Raw genomic sequence first — 16,283 nt, forward strand, 5'->3', positions numbered from 1 at the left:
TGTATGTTTATAAGGCCCATGTATAGGGCCCATGTACCCTGGTGTTTCTTTTTTTTTGTTCACCATACGCGTCAACACAGTATACCAAAACTATCCGGGGTGCCTCTTTGCAGTGGTTGTTCCTCCCCGCCCCCCACCCCCTATACAACAAGAACAACAACAACAACACCATATACCGATAAGGGATTAAAACCTGTGATTGCAGCATTATGAGCTTTGTGATCAGATGGAAATGCCAACAGGCCAAAACGTCCTTCTTTTTCAGTTCAATTTCTCTTAATCTACCCCCACATGTTGTATGCTTGTACCATATGTGGATGAACCCGTGCATATCAAGCGAGAATTAAAAGGTCCCATACGTACGCTTCCTGCCCATTTATTGTCGCTAATCCCATGAAGGGAACGACTTGTCCATCCTTGTAACAGGGACACTTGTTCTGCTCAACACATTTTCCCTGGTGGTCCACAAAGTAGCCGTTGGAACACATGCAACCCTCCATCGGTGTGTCTCGCATCCGGCACATGGTTGGATCGATCAAAGAGCGGCAGGTCGTATTGCAAGACTCAGCATTGTACACAAACACTTGGTTGGGTTGGCATTGAGGTGGTGCTGTAGAAGCAAGAAGGTGCAGAAGAACCATTATGCATGAAAAAGGAAAGGTGAGAACATTAAAAAAAGATCTGCCAAAGATATGTTAGAACAAAATTACAATAATTTTAAACTTGACTTTATTCCATTAATTTTATTTGAAAATAGATAAGACTCAGCAAAAAGGTACACACGGCAGTACGGTGTTCTCCACTCATGGATGATGATTCCAAGTGCGGCACATGAGTGGGCATACGAGCCAATCGCTCCACATGTGCCTTGCATGGTCTTTTCGCAGTTGCATGTGTCATAGATGCAGCGCTGGGAAGACACATGGACACAACGATAAATCTCAGCACAACATTTAACTATTTTCCCTACAACTATCGGGGACGCCTCTTCGTGGTGGTTGTACCCCCCCAAAGCAAGTCGGGAGCCAAATATTTCTCATTCCTCCCTGCTGTGCGGATTCGTCAGGGCAGCGCGGTCACGATCAGCGAGCCAATCGGTCCGCATGGACCAGCCCTTTCCTTCTTGTCTCTTTTCTCTCTCTCCCTCTCTACCTCTCCCTCTTTACCTCTCCCTCTCTACCTCTCCCTCTCCCTCTCTACCTCTCCCTCTCTACCTCTCCCTCTCTACCTCTCCACCTCTCCCTCTCTCCCTCTCCAACTCTCTCTCTCTCCCTCTCCAACTCTCTCTCTCTCCAACTCTCTCTCTCTCCAACTCTCTCTCTCCAACACTCTCTCTCCAACTCTCTCTCTCCAACACTCTCTCTCCAACACTGTTGTGGCCCTGACTTTGTGAAGGCGGGGGTAGACCATCCTGAGTGTGGGGGATATTTGGGTCGCACCTGAGAGATCGATCGGCTGTCTCCATGCCAGGGGCTTGTTCGAGAGAACTGTCCGGGGCTGTACAATAACAATTCTCCCCTACGAGTCATCTACTAATCAGTTAAATTCCCGATTTAGCCAGGTGGTCAGGACAGAATAACAACAACAACAACAAAAACAATTCTCAACCCCACTACAAATCGCCCTGGTGTTTCAGAGGCAGGGAGTTACATCAAGGAGTACAGCACCCCTCAGATGGGACGATAAGCTCATGGGGACCCGTCTGCTGGCATTCTTCGACTTCATCTATGGCAAAGATACCACCGTGTCTTTCATCGAAGAGTGTGTGATTATTGCCGGCACCCTGAACAAATTCCCAATTTATTCCCTCACCTACAGGGGGAACTGCATCAGCAGCATAGCCGCATACGCTTGGAAGAATCCTTTAAGGAAGGATAAACATTCAACAATTTCACTTTTCATAATTCTTCGACTTAATCTTTTTCTCCAAACAGTTGAAGAGATCATTCTCCAAACGAGGGCCTCGTGCTTCATGTATCTTGAGAAAATGGATAATTAAAAACAAATTACACTGAAGAAATGAGCAAAGTTTGATGGCAGCATTTGAAAAAAAAAAATTCCCAGTTGCAATAGAAGAGTCAAAACTGGTTAAAATCAACAGAGAAGAAAATGCTGAGATGGCAACGTCGATTGGACAAAATATGACAAAAAGAGAACTTAAGTTACAAAGGTGTCTCAAATCCGTTAAAACTGCATGTCTGAGATGGTATGCATATGCTGTGAGAAAAGAGGACGCTGATAATTAATTGACAGCAAGGTTAGGAACATGAATGCAGAAGACAAGAGATCATGAGGTAGAAACAAAAGCAAATTGTAGAAAACATTAGACTGAAGGATCTGGTGGCCAAATAACACAAAACAGAAAAGAGTGAAGGAAGAGGATTGGATTGGATTAGCTGACCCTAAATAACAAGGCTGACAAGAAGAGAAGAAGCATGTTGAAATTAGATTGGTTAGAAGTCTGGTTGGGCCACATATATAAAATTTTGCTAAATTTTGATTTGATGGGATTAGCCCACATGATTATGGAAGGGAGACCAGTTGTAAATGCTCTCTGAAATGAGTCATGCTTTACAATGCAGCAGGTACCCTGGCTTAACGGTTAGAGTGCTGGCTTGGGATCCTCGGACCCTGAGTTTGAATCCCGGTCGATCGTTGAATTAACGCCAAGGGAGTTGACTCAGCCTGCCATCCTTTTGAGGTCGGCAAATTGAGTACCAGCTCTCTGGTAATTGGGGAACCGCATCAGCGGCACAAACGCGCTTCCAGAAAAATGATGCAACCAGAAGCCACAGGCTGCATACGAAACAACAACATGCAGCAGGAATTGCTGAAATTGCACAAGAGCGGCATATTTTGGATTTCCAGTTGACAACTTCCTCGGGATGACAATGAAATTGCAGACGAGATAACATGAGTGGCAGTCCCAGCCACCACTGTATGATGAGATGAATCCCAGCTATGATCACAATTTTTTTCTTGAAATGAGATGCATAGAAAACTAGAACGGCACTCGGTAGCGTGAATACCTCCGACAGGCTGAACAGTTTATGTTTTGTATCCCACTGATAGGCTGGATCTAGATTCGGACCTGAACCAAAATCGAATCAGCTTGTTCTTGTCATCTAACCAACTCGTCCACCAAGTTTAGTCATAACTCGTCCATAACTTTTTTAAATATGTTATATAATCGCTTTTCGCCCGATCTCTCAATGGTGAAGAATCACTTAAAAATTAAATAATTCTCGTATCCGAATCCATATTCAGATCTTCACCAAAATCGAATCGATTCATCCTTGTCACACACCCAACCGGTCCGCCAACTTTCACCAAAATTCGTCCATAACTTTTGATATATCGCGCTATGTATCGGTTTTAGCCCTATCACTCAATGGTGAAGAATCACTTAAAAAATTCTACTAGCCAGAATCGGATCTGGATCTTCACCAAAATTGAATCAGTTCTTCCATGCCACATAGTCAACCCCTCCACCATGTTTCCTCCAAATCCATCCACAACTTTTTGAGATATCGCGCTATGTATCGGTTTTAGCCCTATCTCCCAATGGTGAAGAATCACTTTAAAAATTTGACTGGCCGGATCCGAATAGGGATCTTCACCAACATCTACTCATTTGGTCCGTGTCACATAGACTAGCTCTCTGCCAAATTTTGTCCAAATCCGTCAACAACTTTTTGAGACATCTTGTTCACAGACAGACAAACAAACAAATGAATAATCACTCATAGAGTGACACTTGGCAAAACAGAACAAAGTAGAATGGCACTCAGTAGGGCATCCTTTTGACCTCAAAAATAATTAGTGGTTGAATTCAGTGACCTGATATGCAAATTGTCTTCAAAGTTTAAGCTAATCTGATGAAAATTGACAATTTTAGAAATTTGGCCTCTGTTGACCGTTTGGCATATGTTGTCCTCAAAAATAGTTTGTGGTTGGTTTCAGTAAGCTGATATGCAAATCCAATTCAGATTTCAAGTCAATCAGATGAAAATTGAGGATTTTAGGAATTTGAAAAAAGTGGTTGACCTTTGGCCTATGTTGACTTTGTGAAAAACGTTGACCTCAAAAATAGTTGTTGGTTGAATGCAGGTCACCAATATGTAAATCCCATTCAAATTCAAGTGAATTGGATGAAAATTGAGGATTTTAGAAATTTGAAGTTGTTGTTGACCTTTGGCCTATGTTGACCTTTTTGCCTATGCTGATCTCAAAAATAATTGGTGGTTGAATTCAGTTAGCTGATGTGAAAATCCTATTCAAATTTCAAATCAATCGGATGAAAATTGAGGATTTTACAAATTTGAAAAAAGTGGTTGACCTTGGGCCGGTTGACCTTTTGGCCTATGTTGATCTCAAAAATAGTTCGTGGTTGAATTCAGTTCGCTGATATGAAAATCCCATTCAAATTCCAAGTCAATCAGATGAAAATTGAGGATTTTAGAAATTTGAAATTGTTGTTGACCTTTGGCCTATGCTGATCTCAAAAATAGTTAGTGGTTGAATTAAGTTAGCCGATATGTAAATCCTATTCAAATTTCAAGTCAATCGGATGAAAATCGAGGATTTTAGAAAGTTGAAAAGGATGTTGACCTTTTGGCCTATGTTGACCTATTGACCTCAAAAATATATAGGATTTTGTCGGACCACGAACTCTACCATTTGGTGAAGTTTCGTGATGATCGGTTTAATATTGTGACCTGTAGGCAAGAAAAAGTGAGCAGACAGACAAACACACACACAAACCGGAGCGCTCAACATACTTGCAAAAAAAATTATTGTTTTTGCCAAGTAACAAACAGACAGACAGACAGAGGTGAAAACATAACCTCCATCCACCTTTGGTGGCAGGAGTAATTACTTATGAATTTCGACATGATTTGCATCCTTTTCGAGCAGTGTGCAACTTTCGCAAACGTTCCAAAACCATTTTCTGTTGCATTCCAACTGTCATTTCCCCCAAAGGCTGCTCAAATCCGCTCTTTTAGATCTTGAATGTTCGCTGGATGCTTTGCGTAAAATTTGAAGCAACAACAGTTGAAATCCACCTACTGGTTCAGGTTTAAGCACACGGGTATGTTTCATCATCACTTTCAAAACCTTTTGATATTGATGGATTGGGAAAATGGGAAGGAAAACCGTAATATAATAACATGAATTATATATATACATATGTTTGGCTTCTTACATCAAAGTAATCGTCTGGGGAAATGAGTGTGTGGCAAATGCTGAACGGGCCAGTCGTGTCCTTCACAATTGCGCACTGTTCTTGGGCAGTATTCTCTGTCAGGGAGGAAGGATAAAAAAAAAAGATTGGCAAGATCGAAAAATTAAATTCCATATCTGTATATCTACAAAGTCGAGGCCCATGGTGAGCAAAACGAGAGAGGATGATGGGGTTTTGACCAAGGTACAAGGGCAGAAAGGAACAAGCAGACATTCAAAGCTTTCATTTCTACCTCTATCCATCACAAGGTGTTGTATTTTCTTCTTCTTTCCTATGGGATACTAACATGGGCTACCGGGGTGACTATGTTGGATTAACAATAACAAGATCAGTAAATGCATGTCCGAGAAATGGTTGAGGATGTGTTCCATACTGGCTTTTTACAACTAAAATGGCCGCCAGTCTACCAGTCGGCCAACTTTGATCAGATCGCAAAATAAAGTGAGGTGTAGGTGTATGCCATCATGTACTGTACTTGTGCTAAGTTTGAACAAAATCGGACCAGGCATATCCGAGAAATTGTTGTGGACACGTTTAAATAACAAAATGGCCACCAGTCGGCCATATTGGATCCGATCTTGAAAAAAATGACTGACATGCATATGCAAGCCATCATTTATTATCAGTGTGCCAAGTTTGTACATCATCGGTAAATGTATGTCCAAGAAATGGTTGAGGACTTGTTCAACTTCGGGATTTTTTTACAACTAAAATGGCCGCCAATCGGCCATCTTTGATCGCAACGCGAAAAATTATGATATGCATATGCATACCATCATGTAATGTCTTTGTGCCAAGTATCAACAAAATTGGTCCATACATCTCCGAGATATGGTTGCGGACAGACAGACGAGACTCAATCCATAAGCCCCTGTTTCGGACCAACAGGGGTAATTATGTCAGGATCTGTGCCAATGTCTTACTTTTTTCCATGCTGTACATGCAAGGTCTGTCCGTGGTGACTGTAGGGAGCTGGCATGTGCTCCCAACTCGCCACGAGGATACAAACGCCCCCGCTATGCTTTGCACGATGCCTTGTGGCGACAGGAAATCATCGGACGCTTGTCCATTGTAGTTTCCGCACAGACCTAGGTGCAAACAAAATAGATTGTTATTGCCATATGCCAGGTGTCGTATACCTGTTATCATTACTGTGATAATTATCTGCACCACTGATGCACATCAGGGATTTGATGAAAAAAAATTAAAGGAGTGGACTTCATTTTCCTATCACCTTGGACTTCATTTTCCATGCAATCGTGTAGAGAGACGTATAGTTGCATGATGGGTTCGAATTGCACTTGAAACTTCACTCCTTTAATGCTGTGTGCTTGAATCGTGGAGGAAGAATGCCAGTAGATGGCGATGTTGTCTGTAACAGGGCCGATTGAGAAAAAGAAATGTGGAATATGAATACATTTACTGATAACAACAAGATATAACTCTTCAAAATGTTATTGAAGCAATGAGTGCTTGACTTAATATACAACACAGGTTTCTCACAGGTGAACACTCTCTTACCTCTCAAACAAGACCTTGAGGTTGTAGACGACAGAATAAATGTCATTATTCAACATTGTTGTTATTATCCCGACTGCAACTTAAAAGTTCTTATTAACCGGTTAATAGGGACCTAACAGGGTGGATGTGTGGCACGCACCCCCTGTTCATCAGGACCATTACATCAAGTGCTGGTGCGGAACAAGATTTCATGGTCACCATTCCAGTTAAAAGGTGCTAGAGGTGTGTGTGTGTGTGTGTGTGTATTTTGTGCATATATGTACATGTATATGCATATGTATATGAATATTGAATATATATATATGTACATGCTCAGTGCATTGAAATGGTTCATCAAGACAAGATCCGACAAGCAAGTTCAGCGTAATTTCTATACAGGATATGGAAGGAATCAATGAAAATGTAAGTAAAAACTGTAAACGCATCCGTAAAATAAATAAATAAACCTAAATCGATATCTAGCTGCATGTCGGTGATGCTTGCCTATAATCATAATGCTTCAATTTATTGTGTGCCTCTGTACGATCATTATTGCTTACAATGTGTAAACATATCCCACGAATTTATATATATATATGTACACATATACAGTCTTTGCCAAAAATATTGGCATCCTTGCACTTTCTTCAAATGACTCACAATTTTCTCTAAAAATAAGTTGAAATGACAAAAGTGTTTGGTCTCCACAATTCTTTCTTTCATTGTTAATAATACGGAACCTTTGTTTTTGAATCAGAACCTAATATATCCTTTTAAATCAGAAAATAAAAAGAAATGGCATTGACAAAATTATTGACACCCTCGACTTAATATTTCGTAGCATGGTTGTTGGACAAAATAACTGCTGTCAAGCGCTTCCGATAGCCATGAATGAGCTTTCTGCACCTCTCTACTGGCAGTTTGGCCCACTCTTCTTGTGGAAACTGCTCCAGTTCTCCCAGATTTGAAGAGTGCCTTCTCCCAACTGCTGTTTTCAGATCTCCCCACAGGTGTTCAATAGGATTTAGATCTGGACTCATTGTAGGCCACTTCAGAACAGTCCAGCGTTTTGTCTTGAACCATTACTGGGTGCTTTTTGAAGTGTGTTTGGGGTCATTGTCCTACTGCAAGACCCATGACCTTCGACGGAGACCCAGCTTTCTAACACTGGGTTGAACATTGCACTCCAAAATGCCTTGGTAATCTCCTCATATTTCATGATGCCATGCACACATTCATGGCACCCAGTGCCAGAGGCAGCCCAGCAACCCCAAAACATCACTGAACCTCCTCCTTGTTTGACTGTAGGGAAGGTGTTCTTTTCTTTGAAGGCTTGATTTTGTTTTCTGCAAACATAGAGATGATGTGCTTTACAAAAAATGTAAAACTTTACCGGACTTTCTAATGTCTCTCTCTCAGCAGTGGGGTCCTCCTGGGTCTCCTACCATAGAACCCCCTTTCATTGAATTGGCATCAGATAGTGCGAGTTGAAACTGTTATACCTTGTATCTGAAGGTCAGCTTGAATCTGTTTGGCAGTTGATTGAGGTGCTTTCTCCACCATTCGAACAATCCTGCGCTGCAATCTTCGATCAAGTTTTCTCTTGCGGCCACGTCCAGGTAGGTTGGCTACAGTGCCATGGGCCTTACACTTCCTAATAGCATTGGGTACGGTGGACACAGGAGCATCAAGGTCTCTGGAGATGGACCTGTAGCCTTGAGATTGTCCATGCTTGGCTACAATCTTGTGTCCGAGCTCCTTGGACAATTCTCTGGTTTTATTTCTTTTCTCCGTGCTCATTGCGGTATACACAGTGACACAAAACAGCAGAATGACTCCTTTTCTCTATTCAAACTGGTTGAATCAGTGATTTTTATATTGCAGGCACCTGCAACTCACCACAGGTGAGTTCAATTCCAAAGTAAAAGAGAATCACCTGCTTGAAATATAATTATTTCTGACGACTTCTAAAAGGTGCCAATAGTATTGTCCAAGCCATTTTAGGATTTCTGTGTGGAATAAGATTTAGTAATTTTTTCAGATTTTTTGTTTTGTTCCACTGCAAACCCAAGAAATACATATGTGGATACCAAAATGTTTTTTAATTTCAACAACTTTCTAGAAGAAATGGTGCATTATATGAAAAAAGTGCAAGGGTGCCAATATTTTTGGCCACAACTGTATATATCTCATTCTAACCACCGAATGACTCACTGACTGATATTAATGTTCGGTCCCTTCCGGGTGTCGTAGAAAGCTGAGATTTGGCATGTTCATTTTATCCTGCGGGGAAAAATGGCCTCTAAAGGTGGTTTTTTGGGGGGTTTTTTTAATCCTCTGTGCGTAGAAAGCTGTATGTTCATTATATGCGAGCTTTTTCAGGAATGTATCCCTATTTTTTGCATTAAAAGTACTATTCACAAAATGCAAATTCATTATATGCAAGCTTTTTCCATAACACATCCCTATTGTTTGGATTCCTATTCACTATATGCAAATTCATTATATATGAGCTTTTTCAGGAATTAATCCCTTGCAGATATAGATGACGTAGTGTATATATAATAATAAATTTCCTGGAGCCTATAATTTTGCTCTTCCATGAGCCTAATTTCTGAACATCAAATAGACAAATAAATATGTACTGATGCATAAGAAAGTACGAGTATAATCAACAAATATGTTAATTTGATTAACACAGACGTGATGCTTGCACAACAGTAAACCATCGAATGCTCACAACAAACAGTGAGCTGGTTAGGAAAGGTGATGTTGGACAGATCGATGAATGCAAAAATCAAAAAATACTAAGGCTTTGCTAAATTTCCATCTTTGCATCAAAGTATATATTCCTCATGGATAGCTCTGTCATGCCTACACTGAAAGCGTATTTAGCTTCCACACTCACCAGAGTGATAAGGCAGAGCGAGAGCTTCACCGGACATATATACTTGTCTATCGTGGAACTCCAACGTTTCCTGAAATGAAAATTCACAGATATACAATATTACGATGATATTAGTGATGGTCACAAAAAACTCTTCCAAAGCACACTGCACACAAAACAAATACTTCATTACATCAAGGAAAATAGCATTAAATTATGGCAGTGGATAGGCATTTGAAAAGTTGAGAAAATTTGAGTGAAAGAATGGAAAAGGGAGGTTGAGGGAATAAAGAATGGGGTTTATATGGGGAACTTCACTAGTCTTTGGTTGTCCTCCCCATAACTCCCAGCCCTCACCCTAGGAAGATGAGCCAATAAACCCCAGGCACGAGTGCAGGGTATATTAAATGTAATGTATGCACACTGACACAATCACACAAACACACACACACACACACACAGTTAACAACCAACAACACACACACAACACACAATCATACACTGTGATACTCATACACTGACACACACACAAAGTTAACAACCAACAACACACACACACAACACACAATCACACACACACAAAGTTAACAACCAACACACACACACACACACACACACACACACACACACACACACACACACACACACACACACACAAACACAAACACTGACACAAGTACACACACATGTACATACACACACAAAAGCATGCGTGCGCGCGCACACACACACACACACACACACACACACACACACACACACACACACACACACACACACACACACACACACGCACACACACACACACACACACACACACACACACACAGGTACACACACGCATGCACACATGCATGCACACACGCATGCACACACATACACACACACACACACACACACACACAAGCACACGCACAAGTACACACACAAGTACACACACACTCTGTTCCACCTTCTGAAAGTCGCTTATGGAGATAACAATCAACGATACACCTAATAATAAAAGTATTTTTATTATTATTTTAAAAAATAAAAAGAGGGTGGAGGGTGAATACAGTTGGAAAGGTGAGGAAGGAACAAACATTGACTTTTTAATGATAGGGTACCTCTTACAACCATCACAACTCACGACATACATAATCACACATCCATACTCAAGATACCTTAACGACCTGTCAATGTCTATACATCTCTCTATCCCCAACGTTTCCTATCATGGTAGACCCAAGGCCTTACCCCCATCTAAAAACATATTCTATACCGTAAGGTAAACCTTTGGCTCCAGGTCCTGTCAGTGTCCATTCCGCCGAACACTTCTTCCGCCTTCATTCTGTTTATAAATACCCTTCACATTTTGAATATCTCCAGCAAATCCCCTCACAATGGCCTCCTTTCTAATGTAAGGCCAGTCCTTATAGCTGATCCCTCTCTAATAGCAGCCCATATCCTTCCTCAGCTGAGATGTCCATCCCAACAGAAAATTATTCATAGAACTCGAATAAATTTGAAAGAAGAGGACATCGCCTTCTACCTTCTACTACCTTCAATTAGCTCGGATTTATTCAAACAAGTACACCTGCTCACTATGGGTACAGTGTCGTGTTAACCTTTGTGGGGTATATATGTCAAGTAGTAGATTTGTTATTGCCTAAAGTTCAGTTATAGACGTTGGTTGCTAATGTGTTATGATTTAAATCTGGTTTAAAAATGCTATTTTCATGAAGTTAATAAAGGGTTTTTGCTTCGTTTTAGTTTTGGATGAGGAGAGGCTCGCTGAGGTCATGCTGAACAAATTGTATACGTGTGCTTTTTCAAGGCTAGATAACATAAACCTGTTGTTTTTACCATATGTATTTTGTATTAATCACAGCGACGCCTAACTCTGTATAAACATGCTTTGAATTACTCATGTGAACCCATATATTTGCTCTGGGCTTATCTGGCCAAGCATGCACTCTTTGTGAGTTACATTTCTGTTTTCTCGGAGCCCAGAGAAACATTTGGTCCGAATGATAAGGAAGGGCTGACTCCCCCGAATGACAGAGCGGGTGACGGTGGGGGCTTGGCCCACCGGGGAGGAACCTCTCCCAGTGTTGTTTGTTCCCTCGGAGATTTCCTGATAAAACGTGTCCCTATATAAATGGACTGGGAATCAATGTGTTTTCAGGAAGGCTTGACTTGGCATGAGACTGGCTCTTGCTATAGATGTCTTGGCTTCTTCCGGATCTGTATAAGTTGGTTTTTAATAAAGCTGCGCCATTCCAGGCTATTGTGGACTTCTTTTGCAAACGAAGAGCTGATTCATCACAGATGGTACCAGGAGTGGGGTCAGCACCGGACGACGGGAAACGGAGCCCGAGGGACAGGAGGAAGGCTGCCTGAGGCGCGCCGGCACGCGGATTTGATTAAAGGTGGGAGTTGTTTTATATCAGAGGGCTATTATTCCAAATTCGTACCTTCCTCCCTCGCGCGGGCTTAGTCTCCTTGTCTTCCGCGATGCCTGCACTCGAACAGAGATTGTAAGTAAAGGCTCATTTTAGGCCTCAGAATGACGTAGCTTTGTTAAAGCCAGGATAAACAAGTAAGGACTTAACAGTAAGCTTAAAGTTACAGTTAGCACCAGGAGGGGAAAATGAGGTCGGACAGCCATATAGGCTGAAGCCAGGTGGCCAAGATTTTTCCAGGAAGGAACAGCCCAGAGACAAGATGGGGTATGCCATTGCATGCCAGGGAACGAAGGGCTGTGGCTAAACTTAGATAGAAGGCCAAAGCAACAGAGGTCCAGATAGAAACAGGCCAGGACCTGGTGGACAAGAGAAAATAAATAAGCTCACAGGAAATGGGCCAGGTGGCCACAGGGTGAGAAGGACAGGAATGGTTTTTGAAATATTGAAATTTTAAGCATTGCAGCTATAGTTATTGTAGCTACAGGACAGAGGACAATTAAGTAAGCAGTTAAACAAGTAAATCAGCGGTTGATGCCGCTGGACCAGATACCAGACCAAGACCCCCCAACCCCCCAAGACCTGAGCTCAGTCCCGGGGCTCTAGGCAACACCCCCCACCCCCCCAAGACCTGAGCTCAGTCCCAGGGCTCTAGGCAACACCCCAACACCCCGCCCTGCCTTCCCTTTTTCACCTCAACCAACCCCCGTCCAACCCGTCCCAAAAATCCTTTTCCTTGAATGAGAGACGTAACATGAATGAGCAAAGATTGTTTGGGAGTGGCTGGAGAAAGGCATGATTTGAGTCGATCTGAGTTTCGCGCGAAGTCTGGGAGACTTCTATGAGTATATGAATGAGGAATGAATGTATATTGGGATGTTAATTGACGTGTGTATCTAGCCAATGTATTTGTCTGTATGACATATGCAAAGCAGAGGGGTTCGGTGTGAAGCTTTGTAAGTGATCTGCTCGACGTGCGGGAAATTCAGGCCGGGAATGTCCATTTTAGCGTCTATCCGAGAGAACAGGCGAGGTCCTGAACTGAGTCCGGATTGTCATCTGTTTGGGAGTTGTTTGGGAAGCGAATTGATATAAATCGGGTCAGGAAAGCACCCGGAGTGCCCTTGTCGATCTACTGTTGATATGAAGCGGTTTCTTGGAGATGGTTGCAGGATGGGCTGTTTTTTTCGCTAAATTCAGAATTCGAATCAATATGTGTGTTTTACTTGAATCGAAGAGTTCATTCAATGGCAGATATTGTGGATTGTATGTGTGGGATGTATCGCTGAGGCAGCTCACCTTTGGAATTGGTGTCATATAGTGCATTTTGGGTCAGAGAGGTCAAGCGTCGGAGATCCTGTTTTTTTGCGATGTTTACGAGCTAGGGATGAGTTCTGACAGCTCAATGTTCTGACAGCTCACTACATGTCAGGTCGCAGATTTGTTATGACAGCTTTTCGCACTTTGTTATGACAGCCGACTGCATGTCCCAACGTGAGGTAAACCCCGCCGCGAACGCGAATAGAGCGGCGTGCAGGGAGTGTTGGGATTCGTGTGGAGGCACGAGGGTGCGCGCCAAGACGGGGGGCGGCGTGGCGTCGTCGCGTTGAGATGGTTGTGCCAGGTCGATCGGCGATCTCTGAATTTAAATCGGATTTTTGTCATGTGTGTTGTGAAATTAAACGTCTATCCGAGAATCCTGGCAATGTTCGTTTAATTATCTGCTCAGAGTGCCGGCGATAACTCGCCCACTCTCAGAGGAGGATGTGTGCCCAAATGCATTGTGGGTCATTTCGACTTTGCTGGATGTCGGACGTTCATGTCAGACGAGCCATGTCGGAATAGTGGCCGGCTGCGACATATATGCCAGGCAATGTCACAGGACGAATACGTTATTTAAGATGGATTTATAAGATGGATAGATGGATGGATTTATTTAAGATGGCTAAAATAAACGATTTCAAGACAGAGTAATTAATTTCCGGAGCCAAGTTCCAACCGGAAGTCTTGTTCATACAGTAAGGTACAGTGCGGAGTGGCGGCTGGAAGATGCATCGATGCATTTGTGTTGACCAATTCGAAGTTTGACCTTTTAAAGTTTAGTTGACCTTTGTTCGAGATATGCAAGGGAAAGGTCAGAGGTAATTCACTAACCTTGGAAGAACGACAGGCGGAGTCAGTCTACAGGGTGTTGCTTTAACGACAGGATATATAGGACTTAAATCTGGAGAATATCGGGACATTATATTGTGGGTGAAACCAAAATCATGTACATAATTAGTGGACAGAGAATATCGAGTTTTTTGTTGTTGTGGAAGCGTCAGGTACAGTACGCTTGGAATTTAATTTAACCGGGCCGAGTACAGTAACGTGTTCGATCGAGCTGTGGGGATTTGAGATGGATTTGAGTCACGTTAAATGGAGGACATTTGGGAGGATGAAGAGATGCAAGTAACGTGGATTAAATTGTGGTATCACGAGTTGGGTGCCAGAGATATTGTGGTTATTATAACTCACTGATTATAGGGGGCGCCGGGCGCACCGAGTACAGATCGGGTTGCATGATGGAGCACGCATGCATGGATTTTGGCTTTGCGAGGCTCCGGATAGAAATTGGCATTTCGATGCTGTGGATTATATTGTGCCTGCCCGGAAAGGTGATGTCCTGTGCTGGGGCTGGCGACATGCCTCTGTTATTTGTCTGTCTGTCGGTCTGATTGTAAGTCTTTGGTACTGGGAGGGCTAATTGAGTGCTCAGGCGTCATTGTTCCATGGAGGCAGGAGCTGTGAGTCACAAAATGTAAATGTAACGGTTTTGAGAAGTGTGTAACGAATTTGAGAAGTGTAACGGTTTTTGAGAAGTGTAACAATTTTGGAGGGAGTGTAACGAATGTAAAATAATGGTTTAATATAACCACAGTAGAAAATAATATACAGATTTGGGACATTTTGTAAACTTTCAAATAATGAGAAGATTCAAAAAATTCATTTTATTTATTTCATGGAAAATATTTGGGTTGCAAGTGGAGAAGCATGGTATGGTATAAAAATAAAGAGGGAGTATCCAGGAAAAAGATGTTCAAGTGAACTTTGTGCTGTGAAAAGAATGTCGAGTTAATGGAAGTGTTTTGTTCGATTAATTTTGTTCAATTTGTGTTCAAATGACCATCGATGTTGGGGGCAAAGTTATGGGTGAATTTGGTGAGTGGTTGTGGGCAAACGAAGATTAATTTAGATTTATCATAGTTAAGTTCGAGGAAGTTGATTTGAAGCCAGAATTTCATTTGGATGCCAGAAAGGAGAAAGGAGATGCTGAAAGCCAGAAAGGAGATGCTGTTGTCTACTCTGAATGACAGGTGGCGGTATCCAGGGCGCTGAGGAGTTTGTTCACGTTGTAAAGTTTGTTTATTTAGTTTGTTTATTGTAGAGAAGAGTGCTTTTGGGATTCCGGAGCCAGAGTGGATAATTTGAGAGTAGTAGGTGGTCCATGTGAAGCTTGGGAGTGAACTGATTTGGGTTTAATAGGCACAAGCTGGTCTAAACAGGGTGAGGAGGATGGCGTGATTGATGATGTCAAAGGAGGCGTTGAGGTGAGGAGGATGAAAATGTTGAGGTTGCCAGCATCAGAGGAGAGAAAAGGTCGCTGGTGATTTTGAGGAGAGCAGTTTCAGTACTGTGGCTGGAGCAGAATCCGGATTGGGATGTTTCATACAGGTTATTGGCAGAGTGGTGATGTTTGAGTTGAGTGGCCACAGCACGTTCCAAAACTTTTGACAGAAAGGGTAGATTGGAGATGGGTCTGAAGTTATTTAGGGTGTCAGGGTTTAGTCCAGGGTTTTTCCAGAACGGGGGTGAAGTTTCACGAGTTTTTGGGGAAATCGGTATGTGAAGCTGGATTAAGTTGGAACTGCTTGATGAGCCATGGAGATGGATTGGGTTTTGTTGTTGGTTGTCTGGGAGTTCGGTTGTTGCATTGCCAAAGGTTTCTGTGTGGTGGACACACTGGTTGGCTGTTGTCTTGTGTGACGTGGATGGAGATGTATGTGGCTGTGTGTGGCTGCCTGGAGTCGGGAAGACGGCTACAGTGGTTGATATTGGTTGTGGATCGTCCGGGGTGCTTCGATTTGCATAGAGGGTGAAGATTGGGATATTACATTATTTTGAGTAAGTATTGGCATGAGTAATTACATAAGTAATTATGAGTTAT

The 16,283-nt window shown here is 42.4% G+C and overlaps 1 protein-coding gene across 1 annotated transcript in view; it reads right to left on the minus strand.

The window, feature by feature from the left end:
- The window catches only part of LOC137428644 (uncharacterized), a 153,987-nt gene that overhangs the window by 102,050 nt on the left and 35,654 nt on the right, over nucleotides 1–16,283 (minus strand). Inside the window, exons 12-17 of the mRNA XM_078777978.1 lie at nucleotides 9,654–9,723; nucleotides 6,480–6,617; nucleotides 6,169–6,333; nucleotides 5,207–5,301; nucleotides 784–910; nucleotides 364–610 (exon numbers count right to left, since the gene is read on the minus strand). Coding sequence (XP_078634104.1) covers nucleotides 364–610; nucleotides 784–910; nucleotides 5,207–5,301; nucleotides 6,169–6,333; nucleotides 6,480–6,617; nucleotides 9,654–9,723 — 842 coding nt within the window. The remainder of the gene's footprint in view (nucleotides 1–363; nucleotides 611–783; nucleotides 911–5,206; nucleotides 5,302–6,168; nucleotides 6,334–6,479; nucleotides 6,618–9,653; nucleotides 9,724–16,283) is intronic.

Source organism: Myxine glutinosa, chromosome 5 (assembly GCF_964187855.1).
Source record: "Myxine glutinosa chromosome 5, kmMyxGlut1.1, whole genome shotgun sequence".
NCBI lineage: Eukaryota > Metazoa > Chordata > Myxini > Myxiniformes > Myxinidae > Myxine > Myxine glutinosa.